Consider the following 26,235-nt stretch of genomic DNA (forward strand, 5'->3'; position numbering starts at 1 on the left):
CTTTACCCCATACTTTTAACATGGTGCAGTTACCCTCTATTACCCGGCACCGGCCTCATGCATTAACGCTGTTACCATTAACCCCGTTAGCATTAACTCTACTCTTTGAACTTGCTGTCAGGAAGTTTCTTTCTTTCCCCCCTCATACAAAAATCGCTATTTTCAACCCTTTCTGCCCTCGGGGAGGTCTCCCAAACGCATTCTGTCGCCCCGTACTGATACCTATGGTTTAGTATCTTTTGAGTTTCCACTCCCCAGCAGTTCCTGCCGGAGCTGGGTAACCCCGGGGTTCACCAGCACCTCCCGCGGACCCGTTACAAACGGGACACAAAAAACCCACCCCCAAACCCGGTAAATACGTGCTCATTCCGCTCCGTATCCCGTGAACAACTTCCGAGCGCGTCCTCAGCGCCGCTTTACCGCGGTCCTTCCCCTCCACAGTGGTTTTAAACACACTTCCCCCACCCCGCTCGCAACTTCAAGCCGAGGGACACCGAGGTGTTTCCTCAGCGCCCAGCGGCACCACACCCGCCGGGACCGGGCCGGCGCGGGGCTCCCTCAGCCCGCCGGCGCCATTTCCCCTCACGGACCCCGGCGGCTCCGGCCCGGCCCGGCCCGGCCCGGCCCCGCCGCCCCCCGCCACAAGATGGCTGCCGCTGCTGCTGCTGCTGCTGCCGCCGCCGCCGCCCGCACTCACCACGGCCCGGAACGGGGCCTCCCCGCGGACCGGCGCTGCTCAACTCCCGCAACAACTCCTGCCCCGCCGGGCCCGCGGAGCGAGCAGCGCATGCGCGGCCGCCCCGGCCCCGGCCCCGGGTGAGGCGGCGCCGCGGGCAGGGCGGGACGGGGAACAGGGATGGAGGTGGTGTGGGGATGGAGGGCACTGGGACGGGGCTGGAGCTGGGATGGGGATGAACTGGGACGGGGCTGGTGCTGGGATGGGGATGAACTGGGGCGGGGCAGGCACTGGGACAGGGCTGGTGCTGGGATGGGGCAGGCACTGGGATGGGGCTGAACTGGGGCGGGGCAGGCACTGGGATGGGGATGAACTGAGACAGGGCTGGTGCTGGGATGGGGCAGGCACTGGGATGGGGATGAACTGGGACGGGGCAGGCACTGGGACAGGCAGGTACTGGGATGAGAATGGACTGGGACATGGAAACACTGGGGCAGAGGCACTACGAGGGGTTGGTGCTGGGACAGGCAGGTACTGGGATGGGGAGATGGTGGAACAGAGGCACCGGGACAGGCTGGCAGTGTGTCCTGGGTTCAGCAGTAGCAGTCATTTTTCTCCTTGGTAGCTGGTGCAGCGCTGTGTTTTGACTTTTGGCTTGGGAACAGAGCTGATAACGATGATGTTTTGGTGCGGCCAAGGACTTTGTGAGCCTCATGCTCTGCCAGGGAGGAGGGGAAGCCGGGAGGAAGCAGAGACAGGACACCTGACCCAAACTGACCAAAGAGGTATTCCACAGCACAGCACGTCATGCCCAGGATGTATCTCAGTTATTCAGAAGGGCTAGGAGACTGCAGGGCTGGAGGAGGTATCAGTGGGTGCTTGGTCGGGCTGGTGGTGAGGTGATGTATTCTCTTCCCTTGTTATTTCCTTTATCATTGTTATTACTGGTGGTAGCAGCAGTGATTTGTGTTATACCTTAGTTACTAAACTGTTCTTATCTCAACCCAGGGGAGTTGGATTCTTTTCAATTCTCCTCTCCGTCCCCGGGAGCAGGGGGACGGCAGTGAGTGAACGAGCTGTCTGGCTGGGTTTAAACCACCACACAGTGGGACTTGGAGGCACTGGGATGGGACTGGATACTGGGACAGAGGGGCATTGGGGCAGGAAGGCACTGGGACAGACTTGGGCACTGGGATCAGGCAGGCTCTGGGACACACAGGTATTGGGATGGAAATGAACCAGGACACAGCAAGCATTCGTATAGGCTGGCACTGGGATGGGGATGAACTGGGATAGGGGCTGGCACTGGGATGGAGATGAACTGATTCACATAAAATACTCCCCCCTATTCCCTGCATTTGTTAAACTCCTTTTTCCTCTCACCCAACATTATTTCCTCTGTGTTTGAATCCCAAGACAATAAAAGCAGCGCTGGTGGGATTTTTAATGGGGCTTTGGGGTTTTTCCATGGCGAGCAAGGAGCACGAGCAGGCCCCAAGCTGTGACCACTGAAACACAGTTGGGATTCCAGGGGAATAACAAAGGGGATTTGAAACGGCTCATTTGGAATACACAGGATAACGGCCTGCATCCCTCAAAATACCCAGCTTCCAAATGAGCCAGAAAGCAAATGTATTCCTCGCCTCCTCTGTGTCAGCCAGCCCCTGCTAATCCCTATTGCTGCAGATGGGGTTTGAAGCACACGCTGCACCCAGGTTTCCTCAAGGAACCAAAGGAGTTCACAGCTAACAAACCCATCCCTGTTCAGGCTCATAGATTGGTTTTAATTGCCAGGAGCTTGATTGAGATCCCTATTTCGGGGCTTCTTGCCCTTTTCTCTCACTGCTTTGACTTATGTGATACAAGCAGCCCTGCGATTCAGAGCTGGTAGGGCTTCCGTGCAGCAGCTCCCTTCCAGGAGAGGACCATGCATGGACTGAACCCTCATTCCTGGAAATCCCTAAGCAACAATTCCCCCATTTTGAGGAGCCATTAAGTGCTGCTGCACAGTGCCCAGAGCAAAGGCTAGGTTGTGCTATCCCAATCTGCAACGTCCTCGTCCCACCTGGGCCTTCCTGTATGGATCATGAGTGAAATCCCAGCCTCACAATCATGGACCATGAAATCACATCAGAAGCAGAAGCAATAGCAAAGTGATTTTCTAAAGCAAGAAGCCATTTGCTGTGAGGAATGCTCCTGCAAATCCAAGCTTACACCGGTTGATGTCAACCACCACCAACCCCAATGTCATGGAACCACCACCAAATGTCATCAAGCAAAAATAGTCTTTATTCAAATCTCATGGGCACAGGAATCACTGTACTCTGCAAGACAGGGAAAACATAAATAGAATAAAAAATAATACAAAACAAGGATATTGCCACAATACGGAACTCTACTTTTCCCTATGGATCGCTGCAAGTACCTCTTTTTTTTTCCCCACCCACCCACTCCCTTTTTGACTGTGCTATTCACAACTTTAAGTCCAAAAAACATGGAACAAAAGTAGTATGAAACTGAAGACTCAGCACTTCCACTAAATGGTGTACATCAAAGGGCATCAGTTCAAGGGCAAAGACTGTTGAGGCCATCGTACCCACCTATCAGTCAGCTCTGCAACCCCATCTACCCACCACGGGGCAGTGCATGTTCCCTGCAAGGCTCTGCCTGGAAAAACAGGGCGATTTGGGTGCTCTGGAAGAGGTGGAGTTAAAGAGAATGAGCAGCCGTGCACCAGTGAGCACTGCAGGGAGCGGGCACTGCATGAACAATGAGACATCCCATTGGGGTTCCTGAAAGTACACAGCATTGATGTGTTCTCTACTTCAATCACTTGCGCTACGACTACTACACATGTACAAAAGACTCCTCCAACCGGTCCACGTGTGGGTGCAGCAAGGTTAGGACGTGGAGCGAGACCTTGACTGCGATGGGGAGTGTGACCCAGAGGCAGACCTAGATCTAGACTTGGACCGGGACCTAGGCTTTGAAACAGACTTAGACCTGGAACGAGAATCTGATTTGACATTTAGGTTTGGCTTGGAAATGGACCTAGACCTGGAGCGAGACACTGGGCATGTGGCTCCATCCTCACCCTCACCTTCTGCCTCCTTTTTGACAGGCTCTGATTTTGGATGCTCCTCTTTGGAGTCTGACCTGGACCGCTCGTGGCCATCCTTCCTTTTCTTCTTGCTACCTGGTTTGCTGTCTCGCTTGCTGCGCCTCTTGCTTTTCTCATACTTGCTGCGGCTCCTGCTTCTGCTCCTGCTGTTACCCCTGCTTCTCTTCCGACTTTTCCTCTTATCTTTACTGTGGCTCCTGCTCCTACTCTCATCCCTGCTCTTGCTCCTGCTTCTAGCCTTGCTGATGCTCTTCTCCCTGTCTTTGCTTCTACTCTTCTCCTTGCTCCTGCTCCTCATGCTCTCCCTCATCTCTTCCCTGTCCTTACTCCTGCTCCTGCTCTTCTCCTTGCTGCAGCTCCTGCTCTTTGCTTTCTCATCACTGTTATGGAGAGTGCTCTCAGATTTATCTTTGCTTTTGTTTCGGGATTTCTCTGCACTCCTGCTGCGGCTCCTACTTTTATCCTCTTTACTTGGAGTCCTGCTTTTCTCTTTTTGGCCTCTGCTATGGCTCTTGCTTCGACTATGGCTCTTGCTTCTGGAACGGGACACAGACCTGAAAGCAACAGGGAGATCCACTTTAGTGTGTCTTGGATTTGACAAGCACTTAAATAGTAGGCATAATATGGTCAGGGAAAGGAAAACAATGTTCCTACTGCAGATTTAGGATGATGCTTCTCATTTAGGTGGGTAGCCCCTATTTCTTCCAACACAAAGACATACCTGGATCTTGATCTGCTCTTGGAGTGACTGCTACTGGCACTGCGGCTCCTGCTCTTATGGGAGTGCCTGCTTCGAGAGCGAGACCTGGAACAAAAAAATCAATCGGCTCACCATTAGCACATACCCACAGAGAGCTGGTGATCCCCTGGTCCCCTGTGGGTAAAACCCCACAGCATTAAAGCATCTTTCAAGCAGCTGTACGGTGAGAGTGCTACACAGTCAAGTTACAAATCTAGAGCATCCTCCTCCCCACTGCCACAGCGGGAAGTGAGCAGGGTTGCTCATCTGGAAGAAAACAGGCTACTTTACTTAAGATAAGGAAGCAAGACTCATTTCCCAGAGTCCGAACCCAGTGAGACACTAGGACAAGGCTTTGCCTGCAGGCTCTGGTTTCCTAAGCAAGCTGTTCTGTGAACAGGAGAAGTTTGCTCAAGTTTTCTTGCAACAACGAGTTCTACCCCAGAATGGAAAGGGGGAAGTACTTGGGGTTGTGTGCTGCACCAGTTCTCTCCATCAGACAACAATCAGCTAACCTCTGAGTAACAGGGAATGGGTGAGGGGCTCTGAGCTGAGAAAGAACTGTTGGTCCTGGTGCTTACAGCAGAACACAACGTTCAGAGCTCAAGTGTTAAAAGCACCTTCTGTCTCATCCTGTGTGCGCAACTCCACCTGCCATACAGCTTTCTTCTGCCAGACAGCAAGGAGTATGGGCTTGATGGAGATGGGAAGAACAGCACCATACTATAGCCAGCAAATACACTCACCAAGGGAGACACTGCTGAGCAGAGGCCTCACGGCCCTTGGTTACTTGCAGGTTACAACAGGGACCTGCTGTATATTCATGTCACTGCACCTGGAGTGAGCCTGAGCTACGTTATAGACACATACCTTGAATGGCTTCGGCTCCTGGAGTAAGAGCGGCGCCGTCTTGATCCAGGTCTGTCTTCCACTAATCTAATCTTCCTGCCATTTACTTCTGTCCCGTCCAGCTTTTCAAGGGCTCTTTTCATGTCAGAATAGGATTTGAACTCAATCACACCTTCATTTTTCCTTCCTTTGTGTGCATCTGCATATGTCACTTCCCCTGCCTGACGCATATAATCCTAGAGGAAGAGGACAGAATAACCATTGCCTCAAATCCAGAGCCAGGCTTCCAGGCTGACCCTGTCCATTCCTGCAGTGAGGTCCACTTGGCCTCTTCTGTTAACAGCAATGGCAGCAAAGGGTTAAACCAAAGAGCATTTGCAGTGCCAACGCCAAGGATTCCGAGCAAGCCAAATAACACACTCTGCTGTCAGGATTAGAACCAAGGTGGTGATAATCTGGAGCCAAACCGTAATTTAAGGTCTCCCATCTCAAGTCTAACGTGAAATAAACTGGACTATGATAATTTGCCAATTAAGCAGTGATTAAGGATATCAAATGCTTGCTCTTTAAATCATGTTTTCAAAGGTAACCTGGGAGAGGTGATAAAGGTTGAATGTGAAGAGGCAAGAAGACTACAGGCAAGTGGACTTCCCTTTGTCCTGCACTTAGGTAACATCTCCTTCTGCTAGAAGAACCTTCCAGTAAGTAAAAGCTCAATTCATTTTCCCCACTTCATGCTTCCTGGCTTCTCTGTTTCACTCATTAAACACCTCTGCTTAGCAGCGAGGGCCATTCTGCCCTGCTTCGAGCAAGCCCTCAGCCACTGCAGACTTTGGCTGCGATGGAATGAAGGCACAGAACCCCAGCTCAGTCTGTTTTCAACCCAGCTACTCCCAGCTGAAGTCTACTGAAATGAAAGCTATTCAGACCCCAAAGCAGTGCATCCAGTAGAGGATTAATCATGCCATGCTCTACTTACAAGTTTTAATACCAGAAGCAAAGACAAGCTACTGATGGTGTGAAGCATTAACAACAAAAGACATTTGAAGAATCTCAGTACATACCTGAACTAGTGTTACATTTTCAATTACAGACCAGTTTCTACTACGTCAAAGTTAGTTTAGAACAAGTTTTACTCATCCTTAAAAGAGAACCATAAAAGAAAGCGATCCTGTAAGATCAAGGGCTTTTAACCATTGCTGCTGTGTTTGATAAGGAAATAACTATGCTAAGTTTGAGATGGATAAAATATCTTTTTGCACCTACTATTGAAATCCTGCTCCCTCTATCCATGATGTAGGTAAGTCAATACTTCACCTCCAGCATACTTGGAGGTACTGGGCTACGCAGTGCTACCCAACACTGCTGATAATCCCCCTCCACTCCTTTGGGCTCCAGAAAATACTAGCTTTTGGCAGAGGCTTTGCCTCATTGCTCCTTCTGGAAGCATCCTTTCCCTGAAACTCTTTACATGGTGTGGAAATTCTTAATAGAGGCTGTGCAAGAACGATGCTACAATTCCCAAACAACTCCAGCACCTTCCATGTGGATGAGGAAAATCCAAAGGGACAAGGGCAAACTCCTCCATCTCTACTGAATCCTACCCCTGGCATGATTAAAGTCTGTTTGGACAGGGCTTAAAGATAAAACACATCTGTACGTGATGCTGGTTTGTGGTACGGGAAACGAGTTATTCTCCCACTGTCCAGACCCTAAGTCTAAAGGTGCAGGTCCTGATGTTGCATTAATGATTTCCCGTATGCAAATACACTTCCATATCAACTTAAGGTGTGTATTACTTGTATGCCTAAGAGCACAGACTGTCAAGTTGGAGTAAAGAACATGGGTGCATACGTTTTCCTTATGGAAATGGACACTAACTGTTTTACCCTTTGTGCCACTAGCGAGGGGGTAAAGAAAGGGGCCCCATACCTTAAGGTCTTGCCAACTGCAGCGGCTTGACAAATTTTCCACAATCAATCTGTATTCTGTACGGGTGGGAGGACCGTACTTATCTCTTCCGCTTCTTCTATAACCATATCCACCTTTAGGAGGTGACAAGCAGACAGCAGTACTTCAGCTGGGGCAATGGAGCGCTCGCTCTACATCCACACAAAGACTTTTCTGCCCCATATGCTTGCAAAGACATTAGTGATTCCCCCCCCATCCCCAAGCCTAAATTCCATCCCCCTTGTAGCAAACATTACATAGACCCAAAGCATTAAGAAGAGTTCACTACGAGCACGCTATTAAAGCAAGGCACGTCATTAGAATTATGCTATGAGGAGCATGCAATTAAGTTTAATCTTTAAAACAGTTGGAAAGAAGCAATCGAATTGAGCCAGTTTACTCATGCTACTTACATTGCTTAAAGGCTTTCTGAATATCTGACATGAATAAAGCTTTTCAGGCACCTATTTCAGATTAATCTCATCTGTCTCTAACCCTTGGGATCCTCACCACCCAGGTCTAATGGGAAAAGGTTGCGGTCGTCAAAGGGCCACAAAGGTCAAAGAGCCACTCATGGAAAGGTAACCCAAGGCCAGCAAATGGAACGGGCAGTCATCTTAGCCTCAAAGGACTCTTTCAATTAAAACATTGAGGTCTTTGTTAAACTATGTTAAACATCACAGTGCAAATAAACCATTCAAATAGTTAAAACGAAATGATAATAAAAATGGTACCAGAAACTGTTTTATTAAGTTATCCATTAAAGTCATTTAATACAACAAGTTAATAAAGATTCCGATCAACAGTTACATTTACAGTTACAGAGCACTAGGCACAACTTGAGAGCAGTTTCTTTTAAAATTACTTTAAATAAATCAGCAAAATAACACAATGTTTTATTTAAAAGAAGTCACGGATACAAATGCATGGGAGTGCTTACTGCGTCCAGAACCGTAACTGCTGTCGCGCCGCGGGCCTCGGGCGTGCTCCACGATCACTCTCTCCCCACAGAGATCTTTACCATTGAGCTCATAAACAGCATCATCTGCATCCCGGAGATCATCAAACTCAACAAAGCCGTACCTAGGGAGAGGAGAGGAAAAGAAGCACTCCAGGAACTGACCCTGAGCTATCTGTGCTCCAGGACATCCCATAGCAGGCTTCTGCGGAGCCCCAAGAGCATCCCTCTCTTTGGGTGTCCTTCAGGTGAGCACTGGTTGTAACCTCCTGAAGGCTCCCTTGGCATTTGATGGATATCACAGTCTCCAAGTTCCCTGGATTAGGATTTATCCTGATTTTTTAAAAGCCCTGCGTTCATTCCTGGTTCTATTAGGAAGTTACCTTAATTCCTACACTTCGAATGGAATGACTTGTTCATCTCCACAGACACAAGTGGTCTGTACACCCAGTTAAACCCCAGCATTGTGTAATGCCCGTTATCCCGACAGATCAGGGGAAGAGGACAAAAAGCAGAGAGCTGTTTACTGGAGCTCAGAGCCCACCTGCAGCTGAAATCACTTCTCCATTCAAACTGGATCCCAGAGTCCCCCAAGCAGCAGCCAAGGATGCTGCAGCCCCATCACAGCCTCTTTTCAGCTGCTGTAGGCAAACACATTACCCTGAACTCAGGTCTTAGCAAGCCACAGGAGGGAACTTTGGTGAGTGCTGGTGTTTTAAACAATCCAGAACAACCCCGGCCTCCTCTCTTAGGTCCCCAACCATGGCCCTACCAACACTGCTGTGCAATGATACCTCTATTAACAAAACCCTTCAGAATGCCTCTCAGCACCTCAAATAGATGGCTGCTTTCACATGCAAGCACCACAGCTTCACGGAAAGAAAGAGTGATTGATTTATAACAACTGAAACAATCACAGTCATTATAAAACCATTCCAATTGCAACTTTCTTCCCTTCAATTCCAAAAATAGAGCAAGCGAGCGCAAAGGTTTCAATGAGATCTCATCTGAACAGGAATCACTGATGGCTGAAGTGCCTGGTACCACCAGCACTTGCAATGCAATAAAGGCACAGATATTTGAAGCTGGAATAATGGGATAATGTCTGCATGTGATCAGAGCACAGCATGGAACTTGGTCTTCCCAGTTGTTTGTTGGTCACCCATGTTACACACCGAAGTATGGCACCCCACCAATGCCTCGCTGCGCAGTACTAGTGGGCTAGGTTGGAAAAGAACTAAGCTCATCCAGGCCAACCCTTACCCCAGCAGTGCCAAGGCCACCACTACCCCATGGCACTGAGGCCTCGTCTCCACGGTGTGTGAACACTTGCAGGGACGGTGACTGCAGCCCTGCCCTGGGCAGCCTGTTCCAATGCCTGAGCACCCTTTGGGGCAGGAATTGTTCCTCAGCTCCATCTAAACCTGCCCTGGGGCAGCTTGAGGCCGTTTCCTCTTGTCCCATCCCTTGTTCCTTGGGAGCAGAGCCCAGCCCCTCCTGGCTCCATCCTCCTCTCAGGCACTTGTAGGGAGCCATCAGGTCCCCCCTGAGCCTTCTCTTCTCCAGACTGAGCCCCCCAGGTCCCTCAGCTGCTCCCCATCACACTTGTGCTCCAGGTCCTGCACCAGCTCCATTGCCCTTCTCTGGCCCCACTCTAGCAATTCAATATGTAAGCTGCAAGTAGCCCTGGAATAAGCTCTTACTCTAATGGAAAAGTAAAAAGCAGGAGTTACAAGAAGAAACTTCCACCTTCTTTTTAAGACAAACAAGCTCATACAAACCTTGAGAGATCACTGCATTCAGAAAACACTAAAAGTCATTCCCCACATCACTCATACATGAAAGCAATACTGACCCACCTGTTAAATGTGTGTAATATTGCGCTGTATGATCTAGAAGCTGTGAATAAAAGCCTTCAGAAGCAGTTTTACACCACAGACAGCCACAACTGCTGACACAGCCTTAACTACAGCAATCTGAACCTGCTGGTATATGACAGCGGTGCAAGTAAATCTTCTTTTAAATGTCTACTATTACTACTTCATATGTGGCATAAAATTACTTTCTAAAAAAGCCAGTGTGATTTACTCCAGGTAATGTGAAGCTCCACCATTTTCTGCTCACGTCTCAGACAAGGCAGAAGCTACAGGAGCACATCTTCATCCCAAACAATCCCAATATTCTGAGCCTCCTAAAAGGTGGGATTTGAAGTGAAAGGAAAAAACGTGACTTTCTAAAACTGCTCAATACTCCAAACCAAAGGCAGACCCTCATCCTTCTCTCCCACCTGCATCACTCTTCAGTCCCACTGGATCATCCCAGCTGGCTCCACACCCTCCTCTCCACACCAGCCCACAACCCACCTCTACAGCATCCCACAGGTGCCAGTCTTTTTCCCCCACTGCTCATGAATGGCTGGTGCTGAGATGGAGCCCAAAAGCACCAACTCCACATGCCAAGAAGGAGCTCGAAGCTGCTCTCAGCCAACACAGGCAGAAATCCATGAAGTTTCCATGGGTGGCCACGTGCCTGAGCTCAACCTGCGGCTCCAGGGAGGATCAGGAGGCTCCCAATAAAGAGGGATGCACTCGACTCCCACCCTGTTCTCCTTGCAACTAATCAAGTTGATGGTCTGGCAGCTTCCTGAATCCCCTGGTACACAACTGCTGCCTATGGCCAGATGCTCTCAAAGTGTGCTCACTGCACCTCCAACATTCTCCCTTGTCCTATCACTACAGTCGCTGATGAAGAGCCCCTCTCTGGCATCCTTGTAGCCCCCTTTAGATACTGGAAGGGCTGCTTTAATTCCACTGGAATTAAAGCCCAATTCATTAGCAGGTCACCTGAGCATCATCTGGGTGCACTGGGTATCATTATGTTGCAAAACCAAGTTGACTTTGTTTTAATACCAACAGCTCTAATTGAAGTTAATGGCATTAATAACCCAAGAGTAGCCTGACGAAAGCACTTCAGAATATAAAGCTATAAGAGGAATTAAACCATTGAGTTAATCCTAGAAACACAGAGTGAGCTCTAACTCACAGCTGAAGCAATCTGCCACAGAAGCAGCAAAGAGCAGGTGAACAACTCAATGACATTGAGCTTCCTTCTGTTATCTGCAGCTTTTAAACTGTCTCCCCCAAGTGAAGTCACCAAACTGCCTCTAGATCTGGAACAGAAGGGGTATCACACACAGAACTCCTGGATTTTAGATACAGACGGGCTGTGCCCTCCTCCCCCCTGTATCTGTTACCATTTAGAATTAAGATGCCACAAGTTTGGGCTGCTCAAGCACACCCTGAAGTTGACTCCTGTACCCACAGCACATCCCTGCAGGTGGCTCCTAAACAACACCGAGCTGGGACCCTCAGGCTGGTCTTTAGTAGGTATTTATCAATAAAAGCAAGAAAAGAGGTCCATTAGGCATGTCAGTCAGAACTCAGCAGTGCTACAGCTGGTAGGAAAGGTTGGTTGGGGGTTTTTCCCCTATTAAAAGGTTACTCAGCAACAGGAAAACTGACTCTCCAAAAACCAATTTCAAGGATACACAGTGGGACTGAAGAGTGCACTCAAATATTCCAGTCATGGGCAATCTTCACTGCAGCCTGCAGCTGTTGGTTAAAACACTGACACATGCACACTCATTTGTTTTAATAATGGACTTTATTCACCTTATAAACCTGCTCTATGTCCACCCACCAGTGGTAAAATTTAATGAGCCTTTCTTTTTATGCTCAAGGACTAACTTTTACAAGAAATTCCTCTTCTCCACTTTGAAACTGAAATCAAGACCTCTTGGCTAATGATAATAATAATAATAATCCATCTCCCACTCCTTCCTAAGGAACGCTTCTAGCTGGGCTTCTTGTCAAAAGTAAAGACTCCAGCACTCACAGGGGTTAAAGTGTTGGGGGAAAAAAGACCTCCAAAAGGAGGAATTTGTTTTCTCTTGGAAAAGCCACACTTGCCTGTCCTAGGGAGCAGGATCCAGACCCTCTAGAGGCAGCCAGGGCCGAGCGGCTGGGACAGCACAGGGGTGAGAACACGCAGGGATGTGGGGGTGCTGGACACCCCCACGGGATGATGCCACCACATGTGCAAAGAGGTGGGGGTCCAAGAGTGGATTCCTGCTTGTGAAGGGGGGGGGGGGAGCTCTGCCCACCTGGGGTGGGTGCTCACCCCGGGGTGAAGAGCACAGGAGAACCCCTCAGGAACCCCCCCACCCCACCAAAGGGGTCAGGACATAGATGTCCTCCTCCCCCAGCACCTGCAGCAGGGCCTCCAGCATCATGCCCTCCTCCCGTTGCCATGGGAACCCAGACATTTCCCCCCCCCCCCCCCCCATCATGGACCAAAGCATCCTGCCCTCCCTCCATGCAGGCCCAGCCGCCTTGCCCACCCCGTCGCCATAGCAACCCAGGCGTCCTCACCCCTTCCCCATCACCACAGACATCCGGGTGTCCCGCCCGACCCACACGGGACCGGGCCGGGGGGGGGGGTGAGCAGAGGCCTTCCCTCCCGTCCCAGCCGGTACCCGGGGCCGGGCCGCGCTCACCCGTTCTTGAGATCGACCTCCAGGATCTTGCCGTAGCCCTTGAAGAAGCGCTCCACGTCCCGCTCCCGCGCCTGGTAGCTGAGGCGGCCGATGTACACCCGCGGCATGGCCGGGGGGGGCCGGCGGGGGAGCGGCCCGCCGAGGGGCGGGGCTGCACCGGCGGCGCGCCGCGAGCAAGAGGGGCGGGGCTAGGCGGCGGCGTCACGTCATGACGCAGCGCGGGAAGAAGAGAGGGGAGGGCCTTAATAGGAATACGGCAAGGGAGGCCACGCCCCCAAGCCCGCCTGTCGGCTCTTAAAGGGGCCACGCCGCTGTGTGGCAGTGTGGGGCTCATTTGAACGCCTATAGGGGTATGGCCGTTTCCCGTATGGAGGGGACGCATCGATTTCCCCTTTCCCATATGCAGGGCGCTAATGGGAGGCCCCCATGCGTCAGGGCGCTTGTGGGGTGATAAATAGGGTGTGCGGGGGTCACCCTTCTCCGTGGTCTGGGGGGCCTATGTGGACGCCATTCCCCATGAACAGGGTGGTGTTGGAGCCTGCCCTCCCATGGTCAAGGACATGTGGGGGTCTCGTCCCCCATGGGGGGGGTGGCAGTTCCCTTTCTCATGGGTTGGGGGCACCCCACAAGGTCCCCTTTCCTCACATGCCAGGCATTAGTGTGGGGAGGTCCCGCTATACCAAGGTGCTTATGGGGTCCTCTATAGGGCAGGGCCTTGTGGGGTGTCCCCAGTACAACAGATATTGTTAGGCCCCTCCTTCCCCAGACACAGAGGGGTATCCCCCATCCCTGCACCAGGGGTGCTCAGGATGCCCCATGGCATCCCTCCCTGGGGACACCCCCCATTGCCGGCCATGCTCAGCCATTCCTCATTCCCATCAATGAGCTGCGACACCCCTCTTGCAGCTCCCGAAGTGCCGTTTAGGGGGGGACGGACACACACTTATTTCAATTGACACATTGGGTGCCTAAATCCCACCAAACCCCAGCAGAGGCTCAGGTTAGCAGCCACCACCCTTATAGTACCCCCACCATCACCCCCAAAACCTCCATCCTGCGTGTGTGCAATGCCAGCAGCTGGATTGCCAACCGGGATCCAGCTCATCCGACAAGTGGAGTTAAACTCCATTATTTATTCCTTCGTGCCCTGGTGTAGGAGTAAAGCGCTCGGGAACATCACGTGCCATGGAGCTCTCAAACGCTTGTTAGGTTTTATTGCCGAGTCAAACAAACAAGGGGGTTAAAGCTTTGCATTAATTTCTCTGGTTTATGTCATCCTTAATAGTGCTTTGAACCATCCCAGAGTGCTCTCCATGCTTTTGCCATCCGCTTGCGGCACCGATCGGGAAAGCTCTGGGCCACACGACGCTGCTCTGCCTCCATAGCGATGGGAGAGCCCAGAGGAGATGCTGGGTTCCATGCTCTGCCTCTATGGGGCCATTTTGCTGCTGGGATTTTACAGCAGCCCAAATTCTCCATAGGAAAAGCCAAGAGGCCTGTGCTGGGTGCAAAGCAGCCTGGCCCATAATGGACCCCATCAATTCAATGTAAAGGTTGGAGGCTGCCAGTTTGCAGCCCTCCCCTGCTGCAAAAGAGCTCCTGTGGTGCCAAATGGGAGCTGAGGGGATGGGAACATCCTCAGTAGAGCACAGGGGATACCACAGAATGATGGAAGCGTTTAGGCTGGAAGGGACCTTAAGGGGAGGCTGCGGAGCTCAGGGTGCCCTACGTGTCCCTGCCCTTGCGGCTGGTGCAGCACCTCCTGCAGCAGTGGATGAGCTGCGGGACACAGTCCCCAGCCTGAGGGACACGAGGGAAGCTGAGAGGGAGCTGGATGCTGGCTCCAGCCCCAGCTGTGGGACCCGCAGGACACTGCAGAGGCCATGAGCATCCCCCTCGGCACACATGGAAAGGAAGGGCATTAATGCAGGGGTCACTTCTGGGCTCACAACAGCTCTCTCCAGGAGAAGACAACGCGGCTTTCCAGCAACTCCTGCTGCCTCCTGCTTCCTGTTGCCAGGAGATGGGCACCACGCATGGAACCGTCATGGAGCCATCATGGACCACCGGTGTCACGGTGATGATGGAGGATGGAGAGGCCGTCGGTGCCACGGCCCTTCAGGCTGCTCGGGGACCACTTGCAGCCAAGCCCAGGAACCAAGTGGTGATAGAGATGCCTTCACCAGAGGCATCCTCAGCACCGAGGAAGTGACACCGGAGCACCTTGGGGTGCTGCCACCGCACCTCCCGCAAAGGAAAGCAACCCGTCAGGGTTTGCCTGATGCATCCCGCACCCTGACCATGCAGTTCTGTGTCCTGGAGACCTCTGCCAGACCCAGCCCGTCTGCATCCTCCTGCTTCCCCTTTGTGCTCTGGAAGCTTGGCTGCTGCTTCCAGTCCAAGTCCATCTGCTGGGGCAGCAATGGAAGCTGCATTGTCACCGCAGGGAAACCCCTCCACAAGGAAGGGCTCAGCAGGGGGGACCCCGTGAGATCTTTGAGGCCAAGAGGACATGGTCACAGACACCCCATCAAGGAGCTGCAGCAGAGCCTGCTCTGGGGCAGCTATGTGGGTTCCTCCGCACACAGAAGAACCCGCAGGACAGGCAGGGAGAGAGGTTCATGTCCAGATGAACCAAGTCTTGCCCAGGGAGGAGATGGGATGGGAGCGAAGGGCTCCTGTTCAGCAACGCTGGATGCAGGAGCAGGAACGCTGGCAGAAGAGCTTTGGGTTATTTCTGCTGCCTTTGGGCCCGTGACACACAAAGATTGTGCCATTGTCTGGTGCTTTTCTTGTGCTTGCTCCGTATCTGCCTGCACCAAACGTTTCCATCGCCTCCTGGCAGCTGCTGACTGCTGACAAGAGACACCTCAGCACCAGCAGCGTTCCAACAGGCCCGTTCCACACGTGGGTGCTCCAAAACGAGAGCTATTTGGGTTTCTGCATTGGATTTTAGGCTTTTGAAGACCCTGCGCTTCCCTGCTCCCAGCTGCACCCACACGGGTGGTTAGCACTGACCTAAACTCTCCCCTAACACTTAATTCAGCCCAAACCAGAGGTTTAAAACGCACCAGGAAGTCCTTTGGAATCCTCGGGTTTGCCCTTTCCCATGCGGATGCTGAGTTCCCGGATCTCTGCCTCTCCTCCTTGCACCGCTCGCAGCTGACTCCTCTCCTTTGCATTTTGCAGCTGCTCTTCTACCACCACCTCTATTTCCAGAGGGATCACCCCAACCTCCTCAAGATGGAGACGACGGCAGAAGGTGCTGGTGACCGGTTGGGAGCGGCCGCTGCAGCTCCCCCCAGGCCCCAACGTGAAGGACACCCATGGGAGAAGACCCCAACGTGGTGCTGAGCCGGTGCAGAGGAACAGAACTGCACCCAGCCCTCTGCAGCCACCCCAGTGTCACCCCACGGTGTCCACCCGCCATGGGGCTCCCCATGCTCCATCAGCCCAGCCCAATGCAGGTCCCCGGTGATGCCCAGGGTGGTGGCAGCTTCTCCCCTGCCATGGCAGGGCCAGGCTCCAACCACCACCATTGCCCAGCCTGGACAAACACCGCAGCTGAGGGCAGCGGGCTCCATCCCCATGGGGATGGACGAGGGATGGTGGAGCTTAGGGGGCAGGGAAGAGCCATAGGGCAGGAGCAGGAGTAACCGTGCTGTTGGTCTCAGGAATAAACCTTTCCCCGCTCTGCCCATTGCCTCTGCAGCCTCACTCTGTCTCCTCACCCGGGGCTGGGGTTGATCCAGAACACGGTGGGTTTGGCTCCCAGCCCACTAAAGGCCCCCAGCACCAGCACTGCATTAGGCCAAACGCAGTGAAAGGCTTTGCAATGCCTTTTGGAAGGGACTCCAGGCTCTTGTCCCCCTGCCCTATTGCTCTTAGGATGAGCCCCATCGTTCCCATTGCGGTAACTGTGGGGAAACAAAGGTTTTGCCTTAGGGCAGTGCTGGGTTTGGTGCCCAGGAGGTGCTAATGGAGGAGCCCCAAACCACATCCATCCCCCAGCTGCCTTTAGCAGGATGCTGCTTATCTGCAACTGCAATTGAAGCTTTATAGGATGGAAAACCCTGGTGTTTGTGTCCCTGCTTGTGGTCCTGAAGGTCCCTTCCAACCCAAACCATTCCATGCTGCAGGACCAGGAAAGACCCAGGCAGCCGGGACCACTGGTGCCACCCTCATGGCATGCAGCCCCATGTGAGCACAGAGCCATTTATTGTCAGCAGCTTGGAGAACCAGGCTTGTGTTGGACATTGAATTCCATGAGGTTCTCCTCACAAGCAGCAGTGGAAGAGCAGCAAAACCCAAGTCAAATCCAGGCTGGGCAAAAAGCCCCCCCTTTGCCCTGCAGGCAGCTGGCCAGGAGCTCAATGGCACCACAAGCATCAGTGCTTCTTGCTCAGTGCTCCTGCCCATGGGTAACTTGAGCTTTCCCCTCCCCTTTCTTTGCTGTTTGAGGTCGGGTTTGGGATCAAGTGTTGCCAAAGGCTGGAAAACCCCCTTGTGCTCAGGCCTTCATAAGCATCCCCTGCCCCCGTCCTGCAGCACAGCATGGGCCGGGCGGGGAAAAACCATGTTAAAAGGGAGAAAAACCTGGGTTTTCCCTGCCTTTCAGTGTAGGGAATGCCCCCAAACCATGGGCTCTTGGCTGCTGCATTGGGAGGGGGCACATGGAGGTGGCTCAGGGGCCGCAGTAGCGAATGCAGCTGGGAGAAAGGCCCTGCAATACTCTGCAAAGTGACCCGAAAGCACCCAAAAATCACCTATGGGGACAGTGCGAACAGCAGAACCACACTGGCACCACTAACACAGGCAGGAAGCAGCCCCAAAACACTCGTGTGAGGGAGAGCTGCTGCTCTCCTGCCTCCCTGAGCTGAGCCAATGCAGCCCCTGCGCTCCCTGAGCATCCTCCTGCAGCCAAGCTCCCCCAGCTAAAGCGAGATGCAGGCTCCCTGCACATCAGCGGTGCACGCTGCCAGCCGTGCGGAGCTGCACAGGGCTTTAAACCTTCAAATAGGCTCCTCAAAGTGTGAAAAAAGACAAAAATCAACAGATCTGGAGGTTTTCCCCCCCCATCTGTGAGCCCCTCCGAGGCAGCAAGGGGCAGCGTGGCTGTGGGGAGCAGCACCGCGCTGCAGCTCAGAGGAGGAGGATCTGCTTTGAGGACGTGAAGGGCTTCATGGCAGCTTCCAGAGCCTCCCTGTAGTCCTGGAGAGGGACCTGGGTGCAGGTGGGTGCGGTGAGGTGGCCCCTGCGGATGAGCTGGCACAGGGCATCCATCATGGTGGCCACGCTCTGCTGGTCTGCGAGGGAAGGAGGGAGCTCTCACCCCTATATCCCGGGCCAGAGCCCCGCACGAAGCCATGCAGGGTCCTGGGGTGTGATGTGCTCCCAGCTTGGATATGTGGGATGGGGAAAGAGCGCCGTGGTGGAACTCCAAATCCAAGTCCCAGCCGCAAGACCCAGTGCGGGTGCTTCAGCTGCCCCAAGGACTTACACCAGAATCACAGAAGGGTTTGGGTTGGAAAGGACCTCAAGATCATCCAGTTCCGACCCCCTGCCATGGGCAGGGACACCTCCTGCTAGCCCACATCACCCAAGGATCCGTTCCCCCTGGCCTGGAGCGCTGCCAGGGATGGATGCTCTCACTGGTGGTTTGGCCCCCATTCCGGTGCTCACCCACTGCATCAGTGCCACCCCTCAGCACCCCCAGCTCACCCTGCTCATGGTCCTTCCTCCACTGCGTCATCCAGAAGCCGCGGAGCCGCACGTCCCGGAAGATGAAGGCGCTCTGCGGGGAGAGGGATGGGAGAGCCCAGAGGAGATGCTGGGTTTGATGCTCTGCCTCTATGGGGCCATTTCCCTGCTGGGATTTTACAGCAGCCCAGATTCTCCATTGGAAAAGGCAAGAGGCCTGTGCTGGGTGCAAAGCAGCCGGGCCCATAATGGACCCCATCACTTAAATAAAGAGAAGATTGGAGGCTCCCAGTTTGCAGGCATCTCCTTGGCCTCCTCTGGCCTCGTTCCAGCAGCTCCACGTCCCTCTTGTGCTGTTGCCCCAGAGCTGGACCAGGACTGCAGGGGGGGTTCTCCCCAGAGCGCAGCAGAGGGGGAGAATCCCCTCCCTCGACCTCAACACGCCCTGGGGGACACCAAGAACACCTCCAGTACTCACCACAGGCACCATCACAGGCTGCTTTGCCATCCCACCGTAGGTGACCATGGTGCCTTTGGGCCTGGAAGAGGAAAGGGGGAGCTGGTTAAGTGGTCCCCAATTTGACCTTGCCCAAGCCACCACCCGGTCAAACTTACTGCAGATGCCGCAGCATCTCCGTCGTGCTTTTGCCTCCGACGCAGTTCAGGGCGAGCCGGGGCTTTGGGATGCTCTGCAAGAGTGTATTGAGGGGATGCCCAAATTTTAGGGCTCCTTTGAAGGATGGGATCGTGGTCCCTGAGAGATCAGCTGCCTTAACCTCACCAGTTACTTGGGGACAGCAAGGTCTGTAACCTGGCCCTCACAGTAGCAGCAAAAGCCCTCAACTCCTGGAGCTAAGTCCTGATCTAGAGAGAGATTTGTCCTTCCCACCATTCCTGCACCACTGGACTGCAGGGAGAGCCCTGGATGGTCTCTGCTGGCATCACCATTGGGGTACCTTAAATATATCTTTCATTTCTGGCTTTCTCAGCATCTCCTCTGTGACAACATGGTCGGCACCCAGGGCCGTCAGCCTCTCCACCAGCTTTGGGAGATCAGGCCTGGGGGGAAGAAAAGAAACCAAAGACTCAATGAGCCAGAAAGCAGAGAGTCCCCTTCCCCTCCCTCCTGCTTGGACTGGGGACAAGAGGGCAGAGGCTGGGGGACAGCTTGGAGCAGCAAAGAGGTGAAAACCCTGAGGTGGATGAGCAGAATGACCAGATCCAACTCCCAAACATGCCTAAGCATGGCAACCACCAGCTTGCCATATGGCCAACCTCCAGCCCAGGCTGAGGGCAGCTCCTGCCCTACAGGAGACCTTCCCCTCTCCCCATGGACCCACCTGTCCCTCACCACGTTGACGGTCTTGATGCCAGAGGCTTTGGCAATCTGGATAACAGCCTGCCCCACGCCGCTGTTGGCAGCGTTCTGGATGACGGAGTCACCTGGATATGAGCAAACCCGGAGTTTCACTGCAGGAATGACTGGCAAATCCACCTGGAATACTCCTTCCACCCAGCAAAGCCGTACCTGGCGCCAGGGTCTCGAAGTCAGCCAGCATGCGGTACGCTGTGCAGGGGTTGACGCTCAGGGTGGCGGCGCTCAGCACCGGGATGTCACTGGGCACCTTCAGCAGCATCCGCTCAGGGAACACCCCCTGCGTCCGCCACGTCCCTGGGTACCAGCGGCATCGCAGGCAGGAAGGTGGGCGAGGAAAGGAAACGGTGATGAGACCCTCACCACGCACCACAGCCTTGGCGCTGGTCACAGCAGCATCACCACGCGGGGGGAGTGCTTTATGAAACAGCCTCCCCCATGGATACGGCCAAAACAGTGCAAAAGGCAGGGGATGGATCCCCCGCTGCCTGCTGAGATTTATCACCCAGCCAAGGCGAATCATTTCCCAGAGGGATAATGAGACCAGGGCTCCCTGGGTGCAGGGAGTGTGTGGAGATAATGGAAATACTCCCCATCCTACAGATGAGCCCATATATTCAAAGCCAATTTAGTTAGATTTACTCCCTCTATACTTAGATCCGATTTAACCCCCTACCATCCATTTACTTCTGCTTTTTATGTTTAAAAATATCACATTTGGATCTCAACGACATCACTTGCCTTCTCCCATTAAGCAAGGAAAAAAAAAGCCTTTTAAGAGGAAACAGGCGAGGAACAAGCTGCTGCACTAAACCAGAACCCATCATTTGTCTGGCCATTGGCATTTTGGAGGAGCACAAGAGACATTTGTTGGAAAATAAATCCCCCTGCTTTCCCATCAGAGCACTATTAAAGAGAACACTGTAATGAGATGTAACCATGACCTTGCACAGGGTAAATGCTTTATCCCAGGTCCTTAAAGAAGTTCTAAGCAGATGTGACAAAACATGCTTGTTCGGAGATTGCTGTGATGCTTTTTACTGGCACAGAAGCCCCATAAAGGGTCTATGCTATAGAAAAGTGAATTATTTCTAAGTTCAAGTTTAGCATAAGTAATGGCATCGCTGTTGTAAGTGCTCCAGGTTTCTGCACTGCACGTGTCCCATGCACAGGAGCCTCTTCCCTGGGGAACCCCATCCTTCCCTTGAGCCCCCCCTGCATCCGCAGAGCATCACTCACTGTGGTCAGGAATCAGACACTGAGCTTGCTTTGAAAAGAAACATGTTAAAACTAAAAATAACCCCTGGAAATAACAGAACTTAAACCAAGATATAAAGAGGTGAGAAATTAAGATGCCTTGGATGCAGGTTTGGGCATCCCAAAAACCCCAAGAAGGTGCTCTGCAGGTAGGGGGGATGCAGGAAGAACTCACAAGGGAGCAAGGATCATAGAATCCCAGATTGGTTTGGGTTGGAAGGGACCTTAAAGCTCATCCAGCTCCAAATCCTGCCACAGGCAGGGACCCCTTCCACTAGAGCAGCTTGCTCCAAGCCCCTGTGTCCAACCTGGCCTTGAACACTGCCAGGGATGGGGCAGCCACAGCTTCTCTGGGCACCCTGTGCCAGCGCCTCAGCACCCTCCCAGGGAAGAGCTTCTGCCTTATCTCCAACCTGAACTTCCCCTGTTTCAGTCTGAACCCATCACCCCTTGTCCTGTCCCTACAGTCCCTAATGAAGAGCCCCTCTCCAGCATCCTTGTAGCCCCCTTCAGACACTGGAAGCTGCTCTGAGGTCTCCACACAGCTTCTCTGCTCTAGTCTGAACAGCCCCAATGCTCTCAGCCTAGCTCCATACAGGAGGTGCTCCAGCCCCTGCTCATCCTCGTGGCCTCCTCTGGCCTTGCTCCAACAGCTCCATGCCTTTCTGATGCTGAGGACAACAGAGCTGCACACGGTGCTGCGAGCGGGGTCTCAGGAGAGCGGAGCAGAGGGGCAGGATCCCCTCCCTTGTCCTGCTGCCCACACTAAGGTGCCCCAGCCGTGCCGTGCCTCCTGGCACTGAGGATGCCGGGTGCGCACTCACCGAGTCCGGAGGTGGCCGGGATGACCCAGTCCCCAGGTTTCAGAGCTGCCACACGACTCCCGACCTCCAGCACCTCCCCGACACCTTCATTGCCTCCCACAGCCGGCAGCGGGGAGAGGATGGCGTACGTCCCTGCCGGGAAGCCAGAGGTGAGCATCACACGCCAGGCCTCCCCATCCCAGGTTCCACTTCCAAACCCTCCAGGACATCCTGCCGGGAGCATCCCGCAAGATCCAGCATGCACAAAGGATGCAGCCGGAGCGGTACCTTGGATCATATTGATGTCAGCAGGATTGATGGGAGCTGCCAACATCTTGACGTGGACATCGGTGTCCCCCAGCTTGGCCACTTCGATGTCCTTCAGTCTGAGCAGGGAGACACAAAGGAAAAGTGCATTAATACAGCCTTGGATGATGTTCTACCACCAACTACTTGAAATCCCTTCCTTTTTCATAAAGGAGGTTAAATATTGAGGTTAAAGTTAATACCATGCAGCGCCTCAACCCTGAGCCAACACCTTGGGCATCAACTGATTTCCATCCCACTTAAAAGACCTATCGGATTAGACAGACTTTTGATGGCAATAGCCTAACAAACCCCTGGGTCACCAAGCAAGAAAGTCACTGATCTTAACAAATTCAACAGGTTACATACAAAAATGCAGCAGTTTGGGGATTCTGGGGCTTATCCTGCCCCACTTGAGCATTACAGGAACTTGGGTACCAGCAGCAGAAAGGAGAAGTGATGAAGCACAAGACTTGCACAAGCAACAGGGCGAGGGCAAATCAGCAGCACTGTTGCACAATGGCCATAAGGGAAAAGCAAGTGTCCATGCCCCCGAAACCCCCCTGGGTTTTGTGTCTGGCTGCACCCGGATGATGTACGGGCACCTCCTGTGGTTTTAGGGGTGATCTGAGTTGGTGCAAGCAGGGCAGCAAGTCCTCGAGGTGTCGTCCCTTGGCAAAACACGGCATCAAATCCACCAAAATGGGACTTTCGCCATACCCCTCCCCGCAGTGCACCCCACTACAGTCCCCCTGTACCTGCACCCCCGCAGTGCACCCCACTACAGTCCCTCTGTACCTGCACCCCCGCAGTGCACCCCACTACAGCCCCCCTGTACCTGCACCCCCGCAGTGCACCCCACTACGGCCCCCCTGCACCCCCCGTACCTGCACCCCCGCAGTGCACCCCACTACGGCCCCCCTGCACCCCCCCGTACCTGCACCCCCGCAGTGCACCCCACTACAGCCCCCCTGTACCTGCACCCCCGCAGTGCACCCCACTACAGCCCCCCTGTACCTGCACCCCCGCAGTGCACCCCACTACGGCCCCCCTGCACCCCCCGTACCTGCACCCCCGCAGTGCACCCCACTACGGCCCCCCTGCACCCCCCGTACCTGCACCCCCGCAGCGCACCCCACTACGGCCCCCCTGCACCCCAATACATCCCATGTCCCCCCTTACTGCACCACGGCAGCGGGCTCCCCGTGTCGCTCATAGAGCAGACCCCGGGCCGCCCGCAGCACCCGCGCTGCCGCACGCTGCATTTCGGCTGGGTTCGGCTGAGCTCGGCTCGGCTCGGCCCTGCCCGGCCCGGTTCGGCTCAGCTCGGCACCACTCGGTTGAGCCCGGCGCGGTCACCGGCAGCGTCACGCGGGTAGCCCCGCCTCCTCCGGGTCGGCCCCGCCCTCCGCCGGCCTTAAGGCGGCCCGGGCACACATGCGATGAGCCGGCGGGGTCTCTGTAGGGCAGCCCGGGGGTCTCCCGGCACCCGCGGGGCCGGGCTCCTGCTTCCGAGGTTAACTGAGGCATGGGCAGAGCCGAGCCAGCCCGGAGGCCTCGGTGATGGGCGCAACGGGAGCTGTTTTGGGGAGAATACCCCCTTTCCGATGATTTATTAATGGGGGCTCCCAGCCGCCCAGGAGGGGATGTCCGTGCTTCCCGTCGCTGGGGGGGGAGGGGGGGGGGGGGAAGCCTTATGGCAAACGATGATTCCTTCAAATAGCAGATGCCTGACACAAGTGGTGAGACAAGAACAAGTAATAAATCCTGCTCCTGATTTAATTCACTGTTTTCTATAATTATCTTGAAGGAAAGGTCTCATTTATCCTTCTAATTAAAACTGATGAGATCGGAGGGGAAAAAGGGAAGCGCAGGCGCCTGTCTCGCTGATCTAGCTGTCACACAGAGCAAGCACCGGGTTTAAAACTAATTCCTGCTTTCATAGAGGGGATGGAATCCTGTGACTGGGTGCTGGGAGAGCTCGGTAAATCCCGGTTTGCTCATCGCAGCCTGCTTCTGTGTGCAATTAGCAGGTTCCTTCGTTAACACCATCCCTCCCCTCGCCCGCTTGGCACCATGGAGGAGAGCACCGAGGGCACGATGGGGTGAGAACCTCGTCCTGGGGTCTACAGACAACCCACTTTGGACAAGGGCCTGTAGGGACAGGCCAAGGGGAATGGCTTTAACCTGCCCGAGGGGAGACTGAGATGAGCTCTTAGGCAGAAGCTCTTCCCTGTGAGGGTGCTGAGGCGCTGGCACAGGGTGCCCAGAGAAGCTGTGGCTGCCCCATCCCTGGCAGTGCTCAAGGCCAGGTTGGACACAGCGGCTTGGAGCAAGCTGCTCTAGTGGAAGGGGTCCCTGCCCGTGAAACTGGATGAGCTTTAAGGTCCCTTCCAACCCAACCCAGGCTGGGATTCTTGATTCTAAGATTATCCCACTCTACTCGGCCCTTTTCAGGTCACACCTGCAGGTTTGGTCCCAGCATCTTTACCCTTGGAAGGAGCAGTGCTGAGCGTGGTGGGCACCATCTCCACCATGACTGCTGCTTTAAACCAGCACTTTCTCTGAATCACAGCAATAAAAAACAGGATTTTGCTTGCCTCAAACCCTGCAGCTTCCCGAGGATGCCCAAAGCGTTCCAGGTGGGGTGGCTCCGGCCTGGAGGAGGATGCTTGCCTGATGGGAGCAAGCGCCCACACTCTGCACCATGTGGCAAAGGGTTAATCCCTAATTACGCTGGCATAATGAGCTGCTTTTCCATACCCTTGGAAACGTATGGATCCCCAAAGCGGGGCTGGCAGACAATTTATGATTATTTTGTTAATGTTTCTCTTGTAACAAGCACAGTTTCCTGGTGATTAATGACCACTTCAGAGCCTGGAATTGCATTTTTGTGTTGGTTAGGAGAGTGGCATGAAAACCCGCTTTGTAGCCGAGGCTTTTAAGAGTGGATACGGAGAGGAGGAAGAGGAGACGGTTTCCTCAGCACCCGGCGCCGCATTGGGTGCTCCAGCCAGGGGAAGGAGTGATGCTCTTGCTCCCCTCTCCTTTAACCCCCCAGCATTGCTAATGAGCCATAATTTATCACAGCCTTGATTAATTATTCATCCTCATGCGTGGCTGGAAAGCAAACCCACTGTTTATAAGGGGGGTTTACTCTTGCAGACGTGGAGCCTGGGGGGATGCAGGGATGGGTGGGGGTGACACCAGGGTGACACCAGGGTGATGGTTGCTGTGATTTAATCCCTACACCCTCAAGAGCTGGTTTACAAGGGACACCTCAAGAGCAGTGGGTTCAGCCTGACCCCGTGGGTGCTGCACTGCCTCCGGCTCTCCCAGCCTGCATTGAGTTAATGTGGAACTATTCATTAACTGCTCCCAAGATGGGCACACTTTTTAATTAAGGAGAACAATAATAATCTATTGCCTCTTTGGTGGAGAAATGGAAGGTGTGTCGGCTTCGCTTAGGAACGGTGAAGAAAGTTGAGTCTGGGGAGGTTTTCTTTGGGGGATGCTCAGCGTCGGGTCTCAGCGGCTTTCCCATGGCAACCAGATGTGGTCCAAGCTTTGCTGGACCTCCTGGAGACCCAACCCCGTTGCAGGTGGTCTGGGTTGGGATGCTGGGCTGGGATCCAGCATGGACGGGGCTTGGAGCAGCCTGCTCTAGTGGAAGGTGTCCCTGCCCATAGCAGGGGGTTGGAACTGGATGATGTTAAGGTCCTTTCCAACCGAAACTATTCAAACCCCGGCCTTGAGCACTGCCAGGGATGGGGCAGCCACAGCTTCTCTGGGCACCCTGTGCCAGCGCCTCAGCACCCTCACAGGGAAGAGCTTCTGCCTAAGAGCTCATCTCTGGCAGGTTAAAGCCATTCCCCTTGGCCTGGCCCTACAGGCCTGTGTCCAAAGGGATTTGTTTGTAAGCCCCAGGACAAGGTTCTCCCCCACA

The 26,235-nt window shown here is 53.8% G+C and overlaps 2 protein-coding genes across 3 annotated transcripts; both read right to left on the reverse strand.

Moving 5' to 3' along the window:
- Window positions 1-2,942: 2,942 nt before the first annotated feature.
- SRSF4 (serine and arginine rich splicing factor 4) lies at window positions 2,943-13,017 on the reverse strand. Its single transcript, XM_061449926.1, has 6 exons — window positions 12,849-13,017; window positions 8,276-8,418; window positions 7,318-7,430; window positions 5,407-5,621; window positions 4,519-4,602; window positions 2,943-4,351 (listed from the first exon to the last, which is right to left on the reverse strand). Exons 1-6 carry the CDS (start codon window positions 12,953-12,955, stop codon window positions 3,577-3,579), a joined length of 1,437 nt encoding a protein of 478 aa, XP_061305910.1. The 5' UTR covers window positions 12,956-13,017; the 3' UTR covers window positions 2,943-3,576.
- Window positions 13,018-17,970: 4,953 nt separating this feature from the next.
- On the reverse strand, window positions 17,971-23,655 carry MECR (mitochondrial trans-2-enoyl-CoA reductase). 2 transcript variants are annotated; one of them, XM_061449927.1, is made up of 10 exons: window positions 23,472-23,655; window positions 22,272-22,369; window positions 22,005-22,136; window positions 20,077-20,220; window positions 19,889-19,991; window positions 19,505-19,607; window positions 19,164-19,237; window positions 19,027-19,087; window positions 18,570-18,642; window positions 17,971-18,154 (listed from the first exon to the last, which is right to left on the reverse strand). In XM_061449927.1, the coding sequence occupies exons 1-10, from the start codon at window positions 23,552-23,554 to the stop codon at window positions 17,991-17,993; spliced, it is 1,035 nt and encodes a 344-aa protein (XP_061305911.1). In that variant the 5' UTR covers window positions 23,555-23,655; the 3' UTR covers window positions 17,971-17,990. The 2 variants fall into 2 exon arrangements, with proteins under 2 accessions (XP_061305911.1, XP_061305912.1); XM_061449928.1 differs by having other exon boundaries at window positions 23,477-23,549.
- Between the last annotated feature and the right edge of the window lie 2,580 nt (window positions 23,656-26,235).

This window comes from Pezoporus flaviventris, unplaced genomic scaffold, assembly GCF_033815535.1.
Source record: "Pezoporus flaviventris isolate CSIRO_AGI_PZ_B2104156 unplaced genomic scaffold, CSIRO_AGI_Pfla_v1 ptg000008l, whole genome shotgun sequence".
In the NCBI taxonomy this organism is placed as follows: Eukaryota; Metazoa; Chordata; class Aves; order Psittaciformes; family Psittacidae; genus Pezoporus; species Pezoporus flaviventris.

Bases quoted from the DNA above. Each gene is read 5' to 3' on its own strand.
- SRSF4 (XM_061449926.1), bottom strand. From the start codon at position 12,955: ATGCCGCGGGTGTACATCGGCCGCCTCAGCTACCAGGCGCGGGAGCGG. The intron at 7,431-8,275 runs GTAAGCACTCCC...CACCTCCTAAAG, and splicing joins CAGTTACGGTTCTGGACGCA to GTGGATATGGTTATAGAAGA. The intron at 5,622-7,317 runs GTATGGGGCCCC...CTCTTCCTCTAG, and splicing joins GCAGTTGGCAAGACCTTAAG to GATTATATGCGTCAGGCAGG.
- MECR (XM_061449927.1), bottom strand. From the start codon at position 23,554: ATGCAGCGTGCGGCAGCGCGGGTGCTGCGGGCGGCCCGGGGTCTGCTC. The intron at 19,992-20,076 runs GTACGGCTTTGC...GCTCATATCCAG, and splicing joins CTTCGAGACCCTGGCGCCAG to GTGACTCCGTCATCCAGAAC. The intron at 18,643-19,026 runs GTGAGTACTGGA...CTCTCCCCGCAG, and splicing joins AGCCTGTGATGGTGCCTGTG to AGCGCCTTCATCTTCCGGGA.